The sequence below is a fragment of the Python bivittatus genome, unplaced genomic scaffold (genome assembly GCF_059951505.1).
Source record: "Python bivittatus isolate LINGU-HERP-01145 unplaced genomic scaffold, Pbiv_v1 ctg000980_np1212, whole genome shotgun sequence".
Lineage (NCBI taxonomy): Eukaryota > Metazoa > Chordata > Lepidosauria > Squamata > Pythonidae > Python > Python bivittatus.
Window position 1 is genome coordinate 8356269 of NW_028277125.1, and position 19536 is coordinate 8375804.

At 41.1% G+C, this 19536-nt stretch overlaps 2 protein-coding genes across 2 annotated transcripts in view; one reads left to right on the plus strand and one right to left on the minus strand.

Moving 5' to 3' along the window:
- The window catches only part of MCF2L2 (MCF.2 cell line derived transforming sequence-like 2), a 216995-nt gene that overhangs the window by 95894 nt on the left and 101565 nt on the right, over window positions 1–19536 (plus strand). The gene's annotated exons all lie outside the window — the stretch shown is intronic.
- On the minus strand, window positions 379–18915 carry B3GNT5 (UDP-GlcNAc:betaGal beta-1,3-N-acetylglucosaminyltransferase 5). The gene is made up of 2 exons (XM_007441293.3): window positions 18801–18915; window positions 379–3760 (listed from the first exon to the last, which is right to left on the minus strand). Exon 2 carries the CDS (start codon window positions 3455–3457, stop codon window positions 2321–2323), a length of 1137 nt encoding a protein of 378 aa, XP_007441355.1. The 5' UTR covers window positions 3458–3760; window positions 18801–18915; the 3' UTR covers window positions 379–2320.

Genomic DNA, 19536 nt, shown 5'->3' on the forward strand with positions numbered 1-19536 from the left:
AATATTTCCAGCTCTTGAGATCAAATCAGGCTGTTTTCAAGTATAAGTCCTGGTTTCCAGAAACCAAATAATTATCATTTGTGGCTGAAATAACATGCCAAATTGCATGTAATGGAGGTAAAATCAGTGTATGTGCTTGGTAACCAGTGTTCTTAACTTAGCATCTCATGTGAATACAGTTTAAATATTTCACCTCAGACAGGATGAGGAATCTTATTCACAATTATTGGAAGTGCCACCTCCAAGAAAAACAGGTAACCCATTTCAAATATTCTATTTTACAAGCAGCAAATGTTATTGTAGAGAAATTCAAAGAGAACGTTTACAAAATACACAACATGTTTATTGAAAATAGATATTTTACAAAACACAGTACAGAACAAAGTGTCAAGAATAAATAATTGCTACTTTTAGAGTTTTTTTTAAAAAAAATCAAATAGCTGCAAACCAAACAGGCAAAAACTAGTTTTAACAAACAGTTGTGGAACAACAGGTACCTGAAGTGACCATTCAGGCTGAAGCAATTACGTGTGAAGTAAAGAAAAAAATAGTATTAACAGCCTTGCATCTGGAACACTCGTAAACCTAAGAATTTCTAGCTTAAAAATTTTAAAGATAATGTTCAGATTCCCAAGTTTAAGAAACCATCTAGCTCCCTTTCCTGGGGGAAAAAAGGTTGCTTTCATAATGTCTTTAAATGGTTAAACATTCTTCTCTATGCTAAAACAGTATACAACTCTGTTCCTTAACGCCTAGCTAATACTTTTTAAACATAACAGACCTGCTGAAAATAAAAAAAAAACCATGTACAGCCTTTTCGGAGTTAACACAACTTACAAGTGTGAGTTCATAATCCTGCAAACACGCAAGCATTTAATTTGACTGACAAAACAGACAAATCAGATGTTTGCTTGACTGCTAAATCAGGATGTTCTAGCATTTTATGTCTATGATCTATCACTAGCTGTTGTCAGCTTTATGTTATTTTGAAACTGATTAGAGTTACATAGAAATCTCACCCCCAATAAAATCCATATTAAATTTGCCTTGTTTTCCATGCCACAAGTCAGTAAATAGAGAAGAAGGAACCGATAAAGCTGTTCCTCCAAAAATTTTCGACAGAAATATATGTCTGGAGGCATACAGACAACATGACCCTGTTTCATCCCATTCTGTAAATAGAAGATGTAGCTATTTTACTCATACTAAGTGAAGAAATACAGAATGGGAGAGAGAAGTTTTTAGTTGCAAGATCGTAAATGGTAAAGTTACTGAAACTTTGGTTAAGAAAAAACTACTTATTTATAAAACTGGCACAGATTGGATGTAAACAGTTTACATCTAAATATTTTTATGCTGCATAATCACATACACGCCGATTTCATAGCTTTTGAAAGTAAAATTGGAATTAAATATATAACATTTTTAAAAAGTGTTTTGCAGGGTTTATACCTGTCTGTGTTCTTGGAGTGTAACTTCAGTGTTAATCTCTTAAAAATATCTCTTGCTTCTCAAGAATAACGTGAATCATTGGGGAGATAAATACATTTGCAGTGAACATCAACTGAATAAATAAAACGTGGCCTTTGTTCAAAGATAAATTGGTGTATTGGGGCATGGCCATCACAATTTTATGATGTTTATGTTTATTGTGCAGGTTAGATCTATGAAATGTCGCAGAAAAGTTGAAGCACTTTCTCTTCTCAAGAACTTTTGTTATTGAGACAACAGCTTTGCAGGATTCACTTAAAAGTGTTTAATGTTAACAGTAGCACCACTTGCCTAGAATCAAGGTTTCTTAATTCATCTTGAGTGATCATATAATGAAACATATACAAGCATTCAGTTCTAAAAACATTAGATCAAAATGTAATTGTGTGCTTAGAAGTGATAGTATTGTGTTCGTGTATGGAAAGAAAATGTTATTGCATTAGTATACTGTCACAGCGAGTACTTTGACCTATCTTTCTCTGTGTAACCTACAGATTTTACTGCATCAGAAAATGTATGTTTTTAAACCAATCTGTGGCAGAATTCATTTCCATTTGGTAATTTTATAGTTCCAGATTGAGATGCATACATTTTAATTTTCTTTAAGAACTATCCAATTCTTAAAATTATCTGGTGGAAAACTTTATTATAATGTTTTTATAAATCTGTTTTTATAATTATAATGTACTTTTGGAGAAACAACTGTGCAATCTGTAGGCAAGCTTTTATTTTTTTTTTATTCTGTGTTCATTTGAATTTGTTGTGTAGAAAACAGTTGATTTCCTTATTCATTTTTGGCTCAGTAAATCTATTTTGATTTTCTCAAGTATTAGGAAAATGCAGCAGAACAGGGATATGTATCCTGGAAATATAATCTGCAAAGAAGCATAATATTAACCATTCTACAATATATCCTACCCCAAGCTCCAGAAGAAACATTTTTCACTTTCAGATCTGTAGCCTGTTTCCAAAGATAGTGAAGGTCTTCTACATGTCCATGGGAAGTCATCATTTTGTTGTAAATGCAAGGATGATATGGAGCCTTAGCTTCCCCAGAAAAGAAGACGTGATTCTGTGGTACAATTCCCATCTTGTTGGCACAGAGCCCCATGAAAACATCATCTATATAAAGACTCAAATTAAGAGTCTGTGAGGCTAGGAATACTTTAGCTGCCACATCGCTCGATATCACATACGCAGCTCCAGCTGTGTAGTCAGGATAAGCAGGCCACGGGTATATTTCATAGGGGACGTAATATTTGCTTTTTTTATCCCTCACGGGAGGTGATCCACGATGGACACGCCCAATCCAAACATCCTGAGCGCCAATCTGTGCTAGACTTTGGAGGTATGCAATAAGATTTGGCATGTGGATAAATATGTCGTCATCGGCTGACATAACAAACTTGGCATGAGGGCAGAAGTTGTTCACCCAGCTGAACTGCAACAGTAATTTGTGGGTAAGATTGTAGAAAGTATCCAAGAAGTCTTGTTGAATCAGATCGCCATACATCTCATCTTCCATTTCCAGCCTCATTTGCATTTGACTTCTCTGTGCAAAATTTCCTGGTTGCCCTAAAACAAATAAGGCCTTTATGTTGGCATTAAGATAGTAATGAGCATATTTTTCATTACCCCATGTTTGTCGAATTGCATCTCTCCTGTGGCGGTTTTCAGGTGGAGTCTTTACAAAGAGCAAGAGGAGAACATCTTGCCCTTGACATTTCTCCTCGTGATTAATCAAGTATCGATGGCTTGCTGCCCTGTCCAAGTTGTCTCTGCTAATAGATAGGCTTTCGTTCACAAAAGCATAGCTGTTTATGAGGTACCTGTACGAGTAAGATTTCATGTGGCTCACAATTCCATTATCAATTTCTTCCCAAAAAAACATGAGGCACAGAACAAAACAGGTGGTAAAGAGTTGCACAAACTGACATTTTCTAACTCTTCTAGCATTAATATACATTCTGATTCACTTCTTTATATATGATTCCGATGAAAGATCTGGATTTTTAAATAAGTTCTCATGAGAGGCTTCAAAATTTCTCTTCCAGGAAAAGTGTTCATTTTAGATGCATACTTCTGCATCTAAGTTACTGGAGAGTAACCTCCATAAAATCCTGATATATTAGCTTTTACAAGTCATCTTGTTTCCAGAGAAATTTGGTGATCGTAGGAGGGCTCTGACAACATACAATGGTAACGTCTCCTGTTGCCTCTTCAACTGATATAATATCAGCTCAAAGCTGAATAGTTACAGCTGCGTAATCTGCAAAACACACACAAAAAAATCATCTTTAAGTATAGTTCATAATTTCTATATGATACTGGTAACAGAGAGGGATAATTCACAGATTCAAACAGTCTGAGAATTGGTCCTGCCCCTGCCCAACAGTATTTTATTCACTCTAGGTCCATTGGCCAGTAAGACTACAGTAATTCTGAAAAAGCAAGCTATGGTTATCTCATTACTGCAAAGGGAATGAAGGTGAGACAGCATTCTGAGGAATTCACTTATTTAAAGATCCAAGTAATTCTAACCTGAACTCTGAGGAAATCATACAGTATGTCAACTGACCATTTCACTCCACTTCTCCCAACTATAAACCAGGTCCCATGTGCCTCCTGCTAAATTTCAGGTGGAGTGAAAAGCAGTGATGAGAAAAGGTTAAACAGACATACTCATAAATCCTAACCCAGCATTTCTCAACCTTGGCCATTTTAGGATGTGTGGATTTCAATTCCCAGAATTCCCCAGCCAGCATGCTGGCTAGGGAATTCTGGGAATTGAAGTCCAGACATCTTAAAATGACTAAGGTTGAGAAACACTGTCCTAACCATTTGAAGCCTCTGCTGTTTCTCAGACACTCAGATTGTTCCAAGATGCTCCACCACCTGTTTAGTTATTGACCAGCAAATGAATCTTATAATTCAACAGTGGTAATCGGAGAGCGTGCTCTGCCACACGAGAGCAACATCATTAACATCTATGGCACAGAGTTGGTTATATACCAATGGTGCATTGCTGACCTCTCCACCAGCAGCACATTGCTCACTCATAATTATTCTGCTACACAGCAGCAGTGCCCAAATACTGATTGGTGCACGCACTGGATGTCTAATGTTTGCTAGACCAGGCAGCCTAGACTGGCTGCTTCTCTTCTCTCAGGCTTAGAAATCCCAGCTCAGGAGAGCTGCCTGCAATTCCTTGGGAAAAAGCAAATAAGCAAAACGTCCCGTCTAGTTTGGCAGGGAGGAGAGCCTCTGCAAGAGGATGGGCCTTGTAGGAGAAGAGCTGTGTTAGTCTACAGTAGCCAAAGCTCAGGAGGAATGCGATAGCGCCTTTTCTGACTAACAAATTTTATTAAAAGGCATCCACTTTCCCCAGCCTGGCCTCCCTATTTTCAGTGATGGCCATCTCTCCCCTTGGTCCTGCCTTGAGAGCCTTTTGGAGACCAGGTTCAAATCCTGGGTTATTTGCAACAGGGAAGAAAGATTCACTCTTGCAAAGGACCATCGTCCCCAAAGACTAAGATTCACAGAACAAAACAAGTTCTGCTCTCAGTGGAGGCCATTTCTCCAGGCCTGAGGACTCTCAGGGGAAAGCAGGGCATGAACCCCAAAGGCAAGAAGCCCTGTGCTGAAGGGCGTGTATGTACACGCATGTACAAGACGTTCGTGCACACCCTCCAGGCTGAGAAAACCTGCAGCTCTTTTTCTCCCCCCTTCTGAAGCAACGCCCCTTCAGCATCGGGGTGCTGAGGGAAAAGCAGAAAATGAGGATGGCAGATTGTCCTAGAAAATACGCTTTTTTTCTTCTTTTTAATTATGCATTTTGCAAAGAGCGTAAGAAAGAGATCATACAACTCATGGGCAAAGTAGAAAAATGAGGGACAGGGAGTGAAGTCCAGGGGGATAAACAACACATCAGAAGGATCCCAAAGCTATTTGTATTTGGTTCCTCCCTCCCTCCCTATATTTTGCTGTGCTATTTAATTCTGGGGACTGCCCAGAGTCACTTAATTGAAATGGGTGGCTACATAACCAAATAAATAAACAAATATACATACATACATACATACCTACCTACCTACCTACCTACCGTCCAGGCTGACAATATTGTAAGATCTTTCCTATCCATTTTCTCAACAAAACCCAAATGAACTTCAAGCTGGAAGTGCTTGCTCAAAATAAACAAACACGTACACATACATACAACATTAAGTGAATATTAGAAACTGGCATCTGCAGGGTATGGTCCAAAAAGTGAAGATGGTGGCTGCGACAGGGTGATCAAAATTCTGCCCCTTTTTTATGTGCCGCAGAGGGCAGAAGTTCAATCGCCCTGTCATGGCCACCATCTTGATATTTTTGACCAACCCTGTGGATACCAAAATTTGGAAGTGCTGTGTCAAATCAAAATCTGAATCCTACATTTAACAAAACCTCAATTTTGGATGTGGCACAATGCCCTGCATGAATGGTTTTCCACTGGAATTCTTGGTCAGATTTCCCTTTTTAAAATCGAAGGTTCTCCCCCTCAGCCATCTTGATTCGGTTTCCCACAGGAAACAAACGCCTCTCGGCCACCGACCCTCCATTGTGGCCTGTTTTGGCCATCGTTGGCTTCACTGTCCCTTCTACGACCTGGTTTCACCTCTGAGGGCAGCCTAAAGGGGAAACGAAGCCTCCATGTCGGTTTTCTCAGCAGGAACATGGAAGTGGCTCCCCGCTGCCTTTTTCTGGCATCCATGGTTGGAGCGATCACTATTACAGGGGCACAGCCATGCTCAGAGGAAGCTAGAAGACTGCATAAATCACTCACAAGTAAACAAGCCTCTGAGTCTCACCCCAGGGTCTCCTGGTGGCCTCCCGTCCCCACTGAGCCTCCAGGCCCAGGCAGGGCCCACCCCTGAATGAACAAGAACACCATCTGCAATCAATGGAGCCTCACTCCAGGCCTCCCATTGCTCACAGAAGGGGACTGGCCTCCGTTGTTTTAAGCCGGAGAAAGACGATGGCGCCCTGACTCCTCTTGGCCTCCCCCTCTGAAGATGGGAGACCCACAAAGGCCTGAGAGAAGATGGCAGAGGCCGTGAGGGACTCTCTTTGGGGACCCAAGTGGCCCTTCCCAACATGGGGCTCTCCAGATGGAGTGGGCTTCAGCTGGTGCAACTTCCTGCGCTGAGGATGAAGGGCATTGAAGTCCCACACATCTGGAGGGCATCGGGTTGGGAGCAGTTGCCAGTGGCCATAGGAGGAGGGCATTTTCTTCCGTTGGCCTTGCTTTTCGGCCGTCCCTACTTTCTTCAAAAAGGAGCTGTTTGTGGACGAAGCAAAATTCATGGAAAAGTCACCCCATGGGGGAGATTTTGGGGGGTCCCAGTGGGATGTTTTCTTTGTCCATCCGCCACATCCTAAGATCTGCACAGAGCAAACTTTAATTTCCAGCTTTGGGCTTCCTTTGTTTTGGTTTTGATCCAACCGCACTGTCAGGCTGCTAGTCCAAAGTGAGGCTCGGCCTTTCCTCCTGACAAAAGCCTGACCTTCATTTATACAATTATTGGTTTGATCTAATTAGATGCTCACGTTGCTCCTTGAGCTCCGATTAATTCCTGTCTTTCATTTAGCCTGAGAAGCTGTGACAATCACCGGATAGGGAAATACACTGATACTGTACCCAGAGCCTGTTTACACAACATCCTTGATTTGGCTTCTGAAGTCACCCATTTTCTGGCTCCGCACAATACATGCAATCATAAATAACCGATCAAGCTAGGTCTGCACAATATGCTAAGCCAGGAAACGAACAAACTAAGGTTAACCCAAACCAAGCTTAAATTGTTGCATGGATGCATCTGCTAAGTTTTTGCACATAACTTTCTTAAATTTCTTCTGTGAGCCTAGCCAATTCATCTTGCTAAAGCTGTGTTTCTCAACCTTGGCAACTTGAAGATGTGTGGACTTCAACTCCCAGAATTCCCCAGCCAGCATGCTGGCTGGGGAATTCTGGGAGTTGAAGTCCACACATCTTCAAGCTGCCAAGGTTGAGAAACACTGTGTTAAAGAATAGACTTTTGGTATCATCAAAAAGTTATTCTTGGTGCAAACCTGTAGTGATTCTAGGGGAGAAGACAGTAGTAGTAGTAGTAGTAGTAGTAGTAGTAGTAATAATAAATGATGACCTCCTAGATTCTTGGGGAAAACGTGATGCGAATGAAGGCCAACACCAGCTAAAGAACTGGCAACTGTGATTTCACGTTGTTGTGTATATAATAATAATACTGCCCTCATTTATAGCACCCATTTGTAACAACCTATTGCACCCATAGCCCACACATGTAGGGTGATGGGAGGCTGTACCTCTTTTATGTCTATACGAAACAAAAACAGCTATTTTAAATCCAATGTCAGAAAAACACAGAAGTGTATTGTAATCATTCCTCCTCTCTCCCAAAAAGGGGTTTGGAGTATTACGAGCTAGATGGGGAAAAGAAGCCATCAGAAATCTTTGACTGACAATGTAAGTCCGCTCGGGAGGACGGGGCTGGTGTGGAAATCAGGCTGCAAAGAGCCTGACCGCACTCAGTTTAACAAAGCCAGTTGCAGGATGGAAAGGCATTTTCAAACGTTATGCCATTTTTATGCTTGTTATTGTCCATAATGCAAATGAACGGTTATTGTTGATATTTTAAACGCAGTTCATGAATGGGAGAAACTTTTACATTTGATCATTATGTGGAAACTAACCTAACGAAGCCCGGAGACTCATTCTCCTAGCTTACCACGCTTTCTTTAAAAACAACTTTATTGCTGTTTTGCCATTTGTAGCATCACTGTTGCTCTCTAGCAAAACAGGAAATTGCTTCGACATAAGCTTGTGTTTGTAACGGTAAAAATATGAGACAAATATAAAATTCCATTTTTATTTATAATTTCATAAAACATAAATTAAGATTTATAATAAAAAGCAGAGGATGTTTACTATATTTATATTTAAACTACAACTGGGCACCATACAGGAGAAATGCTGTTCTGAAAGGGAATCTTGAGGTTTTCATGCTAAAACAAAGAACCGTCTAGAATAAGCTGAAAGGAAGATGGTTTTATTTCAGAGGATTGTCCAAATTGCCAATCCTAGCACAGACCAACACAGCCCAGGTTTGAAGCTTGTCATGTGCAAAATAAAACGAGCTGCACAAGCAGTTTAGCGCAACTGAAATCAGCACATTTTGCAGCACAAGTCAAGCTCTATTATTTTGGCTACAAAAAATTTCACAACACACATCGAATGAAGCAAGTCAGCAAGGAAAATGCTAAAAAGAGATTTCTTCTGTTGCTGACATAAGATAAAATGGTATTATTTCATTCAACCTATCGATCTGATTTCTAGTGTAATTATATCCCAGTGGTTCATAAAGATGATGATTTTAATTTTGTAGTGACTTTAAATATCACTAGCCACTCTGTGTGATACATATACATAAAAGAGCAGGGGGGGGAGAGAGAGAGAATGAATGTGTGAATCATATGCCATTTTTCATTTTGCCATTCACTTCCTACATAATTTTTAAATTATCATAATTAAAGATATAAATATAAAGATGTACCAAATTCTAGATGCCAAATTAACACTGAACACTTATGATGTTAATTACCAATTGTTAGTGCCCTTTTAGCTCCTCCCCAGACTATATGGAATTAATCTTTGTATTTATATCCATACATGGCTTACAGAAGATACACCATTCCCATCACCTCAGATACATCATCCAGAAAATAATTATTCAAAACTACCTTCACTGCTTTCAAGGAAGGAGAAAAAAGGAGAAACGTGCATGCATTATCCAAGATCCCCATGCAGGACAATATATCTTGGGAGATTAAAAAAATCCTCTTTTCTTCAGTATCTAGAACTGCTGTTCCTTCTTTTCTACTAGTCTCTGATGATACCATTAAAAAAAAAAATCCAATTTGCTTTAAAAAGAGGAAATATAAACCAGGAATTGCCCCAGGAAATCTTGACCAATTCACCTGTGACACTGATTTGGCTTTGTTTAACTTTGTCTTTAAAATAAAGCACTGCTTAATGTGATGTGTAAATAAACTTATTTAAGAAAGACTGTTTAACCTTTCGGTGCTGCGTTAAGTCTTGCAGTCTGTCCTAATTTAAGTTTGTTCGAGCCATTAAACACATGATCATCACAGGGAAAAACTAATCATTGTAACACCCTGATCAAGCTGAAAGATTATGTTTACTTAATTTATTTTCAAATGCTTCTCTGCTACTCCAGTCGTTAAGACTCTAAACTTCCAACACCAATAATTGAAATAGAATAACAGAATAATAATAAAAAAGCATCCAGAATCATTAATGTCAACATGCAAAGACAATCCTAATAATATATAATCCTAATAATACATTATTGTCAAACACATAGCACCATAAATCTTCAGGATCCAATCATCCAACTCGACTATTTCCCATAATTGATGTCTCAGTTTCCAATGCCCTTTGGAAGATCTAGATCAGTGTTTCTCAACCCTAGCAAGTTTAAGATATGTGGAATTCTGGGAGATGAGAATTCTGGGAGTTGAGGTCCGCATATCTTAAAGTTGCTAAGGTTGAGAAACACTGATCTAGATTTTCATAAGTTTCCTAAATATTAGGAGTGAACGAATAGATCTTATACCAGGTGGGAGGGGAATAGCTGGAGAGAAGGCCCACCTCTGAGTTCCCTCATACATCTCAGGTGATGGAGACCCTCAGCAAGTTTTCTCTGCAGACCTATCTTGAGTACGGAGACTATATGTGGAGTAAGTAGTCTTGCCAAAACAGGCCCCAAAGTGAGCATGTGTAGAGTCTGCCATTGCCCCTAGCCTGCCTTATTTTTTCTTTAAGTATTCAAAGTCAGGATACTTCTTGGGCATTTGATAGGTACCTGAAACCTATTGATTTGTTTCTCTTATTTTCTATATGCCATCTTGAACAATGGTTATAAAATCAACTTGAGAATACACTGATTACAGTCAGATTAGTTCAAGAAACTGGGTGCCCCAAAATTACAAACAAATGCCTGTAATTTTCTGGGAAGGCTTGCACTAAATCTGGTAACTCCAGTAGAGCTGGATTTCTACTCCCATCATCTTCAAACTAGCAGATATAACCATGCCAACTGGCCATAACAGGGCAGTCTTCTAACATATCTGGAATACATACTGGGGAATACTGGCCTAGAATACAAGTTATCATTCATTGCATAAAGCTTCTACTTCTCTAGTTTGTAACTGAAACATTTAGCCAATGCTCCCATGAGATTCCACTGATTGTTCCTTTAATAGCAGCTAGAGCTAGGATTTAACTGCCAAACAATTATCCAGAAGAAATTCAGCCAGGCAGTTTCAGCAAGGATGCTATAGCCAGCTCTTTCCTATCGGTCCACTCTAGCATCCCTAGGAATCCGAAAGATTCTGCTGCTGTTTCTGAAGGGCCCAGGGAAGGACTAATGAATTTCAAACCAGGACCGTATATTTCTATCATTAGCAGCCATGTGCTTGGATCGTGCAGGTAAAAACCTAGCAATGGCACAGAATGGTCCAAGTACTTGTGTGAATTAGCTACAAATTAGGTGTGTCAGCCTTTACTCCCTTGGTGTGCAGGTGCGGCCAAAAGTATTTTTCCAAATTTGCTGTGAAATAAGTTGAAATTGACCCAAGTAAATGACATCCACCATTCTTTATTCCGCAGTCCATAGAGCAGACCCTTTGCTTTTGATGTATGACTTAACATACTCTTGTAAATAATAAAACAAATGAAAATGGCATGGACATAATTATTGGAACCCCTTAGAGGTTAGAAAACATTAATAGGTTTTAGTGATCTCTCAAGCAGACTATTTACTTTAATGAGGATCACAGCTATCTTCAGTCTCATAACTCAGCCTGTTTGAATGGAGAAAAGTACTCACTCAGGCATTTTGTGTCATTGTGTGCAGCACAGTGACCATAGACAAGAGGAAGAAAAGTAGAGAGTTATCTAAGGAGGAAAGGAAGAAGGTAATAGCCAAGTATGGTAAGGGGAAAAGGCTACAAAACCACCTCTAAAGAGTTTCATGTTCCTGTGACCATGGTTACTAGTATTATCAAGAAGGTTAAGGTCCATAGGACCATAGCCAACGTTTCTGGACGTGGCCACAAGAGGAAAATTGACCCCAGATTGAACAGAAGGATAGTTTGGATGGTGGAGAAAGAACCAAGGAAAACTTCAAAACAAATCCTAGCTGACCTCCAAGATTAAGGTACAGCTGTATCAAGTCGTACCATCTGTTGCTGTGATTGAAAGTGGTCTCCATGGTAGAAGACCCAGGAAGACCCTGCTTCTGAAAGACAGACACAAAAAAGCCAGACTGGAGTTTGCTAAAATGTATGTGGACAAGCCACAGTTCTTCTGGGAGAATGTCCTTTAAGAGCTTTTTGGTAAGTCACAGCAGCTCTATGTTCACATAAGAAAAAATAATGCTTTTAAACAAAAGAACACCGTCCCTACTATCAACATGGAGGATAACGTTATGCGGTTGCTTTACTGCCTCCAGCACCGGGTGCCTTAAATCTGTGCAGGGCACAATCAAATCAAAGATATTCTGGAGCGAAACATAATGCCCAGGGTTAGAAAGCTCTGTGTCTGTCCCATGTTATAGGTCCATCAGCAAGACAGTGACCCAAAACATACTTTTAAGAAAAGAATGGTTGAAAAGTAAATATTGGACTGTTATGTGTCCTGATCTGAAACCAACAGAAGGAACCCACCACACCTATGACAACTGGAGCAGTTTGCTCAAGAAGTGTGGGACAAATTGCCAGTTGTGAAGTGTAGAAATCTTAGAGTTACAAAAAGCGCTTGGTTGCCGTTACTGCCTCAGAAGGGTGTGCTACAAAATATTAAGTTAGGGGTACCAATAATTATATCCATGCCATTTTCATTTGTTTATTTAAAAGTCTTAAATTTAGTTACCTCCCACCTTCTTTTATAGTAATTTAATTAAAAATTACAATCACAACAATACAAAACTAATAAAAACTAGAAAAAGAAAAAAAGTAGAAGGTGCAGAAAAGGAAATAGAAAGAAAATAGAAAAGAAAGAAAAGAATCTAGTAAAGGAGAAAAATATATAAAGAAATGACTTCCCCCTTCATCACAAGTATAAACTACGTAACTTATCACCTTCTCCTAAAATAAAACAAATAATCTCTTCTTCCCATATTCCATGTCTTATCTATAAACAAATCCTTAAAGCCTCATCATTTTGGTCCTAATCAGCAAAAGTCCATTAAGGATTACCAGAGATTTTAACATCAAGGTTAAAATAGATCTTGATCAAATAAACCAACTTTATATTCCTTCCTTTTACTTTTAACAATCTTGATCTTTAATCCCTTCAAATAATATCCTAGAACTAGATTTCTTTTCATTTTTTCTATGTCCCTTCTCACAAAATTCTTCATAGCTTTAACAAGCCTCTTTTGTAAATCTAATATCGGAAAATGATCCACGCCAGTCTCTTAGTTTATTATTGATATATACCTTTTAATTATCAATACATCAGCTGGTTTCTTTTGTATGTCCAGTGTAGCATATTTTTCCATATCTTCCTTGTAGCCTGTCATTTTTAAATCCCCTTTCAGATCAATCTCAGTCTTGTCAGGTAAAACTTGTTCCTCTTCCACAACATCTTTTAAACACAGTCTATCTATGGAGGCAGACACTCTTTAAATTAACGTCTAGGTCCATTGTTCAAAAATATCTGTCAGTATGTCCAATGTTAAAATATTTTATTCCATTCTGTATTAGTAAGCCAAATTTAAATGTTCTTCTTTAATTGTAATCTTTAGTTACTTCTAGTTCCCTCTAGTGTCCAACCTTCAAAGTCCCATCCTATCATGTTTTTTTTAAATAATTCAAAACAAAAGCATTTTCCCATGGGAAGGATTCTTATAATTAATTCCAAAATCTTATTTCAAATCCATCTGGACCTTTAGTCCGTTTGCATCTTTCCAAAATCAAAGTTCTAATTACCTTCTGCTGCTTATTAAAAAAAACAACTTTTTTTTAACGTTCTTAAACTTATATTTAAAACTTATTTCACTAAGGATTGAAAGAAACTCAGCCAGTGTTTCAGTGTTTTCAGACTTGTCAATCCAAAGCTTCCTAATACTGAAAAGCAATTAACAATTTCTGAAAGTGATTAGAAAAAGAAGTAAGTGAACCCAGTATCCTTTTAAAGCCGCCGACCGTGGTTTCAGCAAGAGGGCTATTCCCTCATCTCCCAGAGTTCTAAACCCACTGGAGACTGCTGTCTTGCAGTCTGCTCATGAAGAGCAACTGTCTGGAGCATTGGGGGTAATCTCAAGTTCTCTCCTTGTCCTTAGAGGAATTACAAACCACCCGTCTATTTGCTGGCTCCTCATTCTGCCATGGTTGTTTTCTCTGCTGTCTTCAGTTCGCATTTCTTCCCTGGAAGTCTGCTACCTCCCATCTTCTCATGGTACAGTTAGTTACTATACGTATCAAAAGGATGCTCTTGACCAGTATCCATGTTATAGGCAATAAATGTATTTGCTGGCATTTAAAATGGGCAGGATCATATTGTTCAAAAAGCTGGTTTCTTTTCCAAAAGAGCAGGAATCCATAAGGTACTTTGCATACCAGCTAGATTCCCTGTCTCACCTGATTCAGTGTTGTAATGCTATATGGGAATGACCTTGGGAGATGGGGGGAAGAGATGCTGCCTAGGGAACAATCAAATAAGGAGGGAGGGAATCCACAGCTGCATAATGGGCATAGAAAGAAACTCAGAAAGGAATCTCCCTAATTCATCAGGCAGTAAAAAGAGACAGTGGGAGATCTGGACTTTCAGACTTGTGAGATTCTGTTAATGTAGCCTTACAGTAGAATTAGCTCATCTTGTCGTGTTTCCTCTCTGGTCTACCTGGGAAAGCTAACAAATGTTTTCTTTTATACATTCTCTTAATTATGAATAAATGAATGGCACATTGCCAGATATCTAGCTTCAATTTGCATGTACAAGAATAACTCAAGTATCCCCAGTTTAGTACTTTGTTTAAAAGCTTACCTACTTGCTCAGGAAAAAAATAGACAAAGATTAAAGTAATATTTGGGGTAAGGGAGCAGCAGGAAAAAACCTCACCAATGTATATCTAATAAATGGATGCTTTTAGACTGTCCCACACCCTCTGGGACATCCACAAAACACTTTCCAGGTGCCATTCATGCCCCTCCACTAACCCAAAATAGACAAGAAGAAAGTCAACTACATTGCATTCTGCTGCACAGGGCCACTTCAATTTTGAGCATAAGGATTTTAGAAAAAAGTATCATCTTATAGTCGGAAAAATACGATATTATGTCCATTACATTCCCACAATTTACTAAGGAAGTTACCCGATTAAAAAAATTAGATAAGGTTAGCCTAGCATGACTAGTTCTTGACAAATCCACACTGGTAATGATCATCTTGTTTTTCGAGATATTTATATATCAATCTCTTTTTGATCTGCTCCAGAATCTTACTAGGTAAAGACTAACTGCTATGTAGTTCACTGAATCCTCTTCGTCTCCCCATTTTGAAGGCAGGAACAATGTATGTTCTCCTTCAATTGTCTGTCACTTTATCTCTCTGGAGTGCTTCTCTTCTGTTGGTTCTTTATCTGTCCTCCAGGATGTCTCATAAGTAAAGCCTCAATCAGACCATTAGTTAGTTACTTCAATACTCTGGGATCCAATTCATCTGGCCCAGGAGATTTAAATTCATTCACAGTAAATAGGTTTCAATCCTGTCCCTTTATCCTGTTATTCAGTTGCCTGATAGCACACATACTGTTTCTCAGGCAGGACTGAACCATGCTGATCAGTCTTCTTTGTGGTTACCTATTAACATTTGGTATATTAATTCATTTATCTTTCTTGTATCTTGAACATTTTTGAAGAAGCCCATTTTGTGTTTCCTAGCATCCTTTGCTTTCCTCACCAGTTGTGAGCTTCTGCCTTTCAAACACCATGTCTTTGTCTCCAGACAATTGTATATATTAAAAGAGACCCACCTCTCTTTCCATGTTGTATGTCTGTCCTTTTGTTTTCAACTTCACTAAGGTTTTTGTGCAGCCATATTGTTTTTTTCTGGTGCGTTCCATTTTTCCTCTTTGGAGCAGTTGGCACTTACGCTTTTAGCTTTTCCATTTTCAGGAACTTCCAAATATACTGAGTTCCTTTTCCCATTAGCTTCTGCTGCTATGGGATCCTACTTATTATTGCTCTGAATTCATTAAAATTTGCTGCTTTGAAGTCCAAGATGCATCTTCAACTACACTGAGCCTCAGACGTTATAGGAAGGAAGCTGCGTTAGTTTATGGTGGCAAAAATCCAACTGATTCCTTCTACTTTCTGCTTCAGTTTCTCTTAAAATCAAGAACTCCAGCAAGTTTGGTAACTTCCCCCCCCCAATCTTCTTGCCAGTTTGACTATGTTCTCCAAATTGACCAGCCTAAATGAAGGATAGCTGCTCCTCTTGTGTTTTCCTCCTCTCTCTGAAGGAAAAAGATGTCAGCAAAACAAGGCAGGAATTTCTTGGAAGGACCATGCCTAGAAAGGTTGGCCTTCCAGCTGATGTCAAGTAGGGCCAAGGTATTTTGCTTCTGGAAGCTAAGGACAAGAGGTCACCCCTTCTGTTCTGTCTACAGAACTTACGTATGCTGGCAGTAGAACATTTACTCAATGCTATCCATAGAATTTGGGTCTATTCCATCCTGGAGGACAGGACAGCAGTATGTTACACAAGTCTATCACCTAACAGAAGGCTACTCTTGTAGAAATACACTTCTTTACCATGATAAAAGAGCTGGTCTGGTGTAGCGGTTAAGGCATCAGGCTAGAAACTGGGAGTTCCAGCCCTGTCTAGGCACAAAGCTTTCTCTTAGCCCTAGGAAGGAGGCAATGGCAAACCACTAATGAAAAACTTTGCCAAGAAAACCACAGGGACTTATCCAGGCAGTCTCCAAGAATCAGACACGATTGAACATACATAGATACATACATACATACATACATACATACATGAGATAAACTATAGGTTTCCTTATTTGAGTACTGCCTAAATACTAAAGTAAGGCAGTGGTCTATCAAATCAAGTTTGGTTTAAAGTATGCTTGTGGCCTTATCTTAAAACAAAACAAGAATTTTCCTAATGATAATTAGGTGATTTGAGGGTGGAACAAATTGCCAGGGAGAAGCAGGCTCCATTTGAATGTGTCAAATGTGTTGAAGGGGAGTAAAGCAGTACTTATCTGTTGAGGATGATTCGACTGGTATCCATGCAGTGAGCATGAAGCTGGACACGCAGTGATCTGAGTGGCACACTGCACGATTCTATTATATCTGTCACCTAGTTCAAGTGTTGGAACAACGCTGAAGATTGGATTTATATGTCACACTAAGACAAAATGCTGTCTGCTGGTTTATAGCTTAGTGAATTGTGTGGACCAAGTGACCCCAAACAAGGTTAGCATAGGTTAGAAAATGCTTATATATTGCCTGTAATTGTCCCAGACTGAACAGAACAATGTCAGAAGAAGATAACACTGGGCGATTAATGTTTGCATTACAGCTGCAGAAAATGCAAGGGGAAAATGCATGCTCACTGAGTATCGTAGGAATCAACAACCTACAAGCACACTAGGAAGCACAAAGTTGCTGCAGCTGAAAGACAACTGTTGCCTACTTTCATTTATCCGTAAAACTGAGGATTACAACTACCATAGTCTTCAGGCTGGAAAGTAGGAGGTACAACCATCGATGTTTCATTGCAACCTGACCACTATCCCTTTTCTCCAGCGTGAAGTTCAACTTTAGAAATCCGGCTGTTTTTCTGGAGTGGGGGCAGGGGAAAGGGGTAACTTAAAAAATCCCCAACTCAATACACATTTGCCTTTGGAATCCGACCGGGAGGGGGCAGCAGAGACTGGATTCCATTCAGCTGGACAGAGAGACAAAGTAACTACCCACCCCCTTTGATTAAAAGTGGAAACTGCTAGGAAAATCCAACTACTGTACTTTCCGCCCACCGGTCACCTGAAGAGCCCAAGGAGAACAAGAACAGCTTTAAAAGACCCACTGTGCGTTTCTGTTCGAAGCATACCAAAGGTTGGGCCGCTCTGGAGAGGAACTGAAAAGGCTGAATTTAGTTCCCATTTTCGGCTAAGCAGAATTGTATACCCAATTATTTATAAATGTGAACACACCGCTGCGCGGGTGAAACAACAAACTGGCACTGCAATTTGCGTGCCACCATAGGCCTATTAAGGAAATTCATTCGGGAAGAGAAGAATGTAAGGGGCGGCGGGGGGAAAGTATGCAGGAAAATATGCCCGGGAAGAAGGAAACGCACAGGGATTTTCACATGGATGCGGAAACGAACCCAGGCGATTCTGTAAGCAGAAGGAAAAAAAGGGGAAATGGAGCCCCATCGAGATGGTCTGCTTTGCGGATATTCAGACTTACTTGGGAGTAAGCCTGAGTTTAACTTCCAAGTCACCAGAGGCGCGTACGCGGCTTCAAATTGCTGGGGGATGGGGGGGAACAGGGGCTCGTCTCTGGGGGGCCTTTCCCACCCCCTTTATAGCTTTCGTGGGGAGGAAGGAAGCGGAGCCCTTGGGAAGACGGCCTGGCCGAAGGAAAACCCTGTCGCGGGGCAGGACCCGGGAAGCCTCCGGCTGGGCGAGGAAACTCCCGGCTTTCCCGCCGCCCCGGATCGCGCCCGGCTTCAAAGGCGATGTTGCAATTCTGCCCGTGGCAACTGGCTCAGCTCGTTCGGCCGGTGCGAACCCCCGCCGGAGAGCCGGAGTGGGAATGCCGGTCTCCTCCAGCCGGAGAGCGGGCTCTGCGTTTTCGAAAGAGACAAAGGGAAAGGAGGAGGCGGGCGGGAGGAGAGACCGCGGCCCCGACAGATCGGAGCGTGGCAGGACCAGGACCCCCCTTCGGGGCGGTTTAAAACTTCAGCGCCTCGGGCAAGGGGAGCCCCCTTGAGAAGGGGCGGGAGGGGGGACGCGCTCAGAAGTTTTTTCCCTGCCCTTGGAGGGAGCGAAGAGAGCTTGGCCGGAGCTGGACCGCAGGGTCACTTTGCGGCTCCGGCTCCCCGCCTCATCCTTCCAAAAGCCGTGGATGGAGTCGCCCGTCCCCGCGCTCCGCCGCTCGCGTCCCAACCCAGGAGCAAGCCTGAGCCGAGCAAAGGCGCTGCTTACCGGCGTCTCCGGGCTCTGTCAGGCGAGCCTTCCTGGGCGTTCGCTTCGCCCGACCATTGGAAACTCAAGCGCGAGCGGGGGACGCCGGAGTCGCGCCGGGAAGGCGGCGAGTTGCTCGGTGCTCCGCGTGCCGGAAGGCTTCATTCACTGCTCCGGGCGGCCTCGGCGTGCGCTGATTGGCCAGAAAGGAGCGCCTCGTTTGCATTCCAGCCCAGGTCGCCCCTTGGCAGTCTGCCTTTGCCCGAGCCTGCCGGTGGGGGGAGAATGATGGGAGTTGTAGTGGCATGCCCCACAGCCGGAATGATGGGCGCGGAGTCTCGAGCCGTGTGTCATAGCCGAGCGAGTGGGAGGGAGGAGGGGATTTGGGTAGTAGAGGAAGGCAGGCCGTTCACTCCTCTTGCGAAGAGGTAAGCCCCAATTCGAGGAACCGGAATTGGCTGTGTGCAAATGAAGGGTGTGATGGCTCCACTTAGTGGTTTGAGTCGCACCGCGTGCAAGCCCGGGATTCCTGGAGCATTGAACCACAAGCTCAGTAATCTCATGGGTTGTGCAAAAAGAGAATAGGAAACTGACCAGTTACATGCAATTGTGTGAATTCAGTTTTCTACTTTTGACTGGGTTCGCATGCTATGAGATGGATTAATTATGTGCCATCAAGTCGTTTTCAACTCCTAGCCACCATATAGATTTTCTCCATGAATACCATGGTAAGTTACATTTTACTCATGATTTGTAG

Excerpts from the sequence above, each read along its gene's own strand:
- B3GNT5 (XM_007441293.3), bottom strand. The coding sequence starts at position 3,457 with ATGTATATTAATGCTAGAAGAGTTAGAAAATGTCAGTTTGTGCAACTC.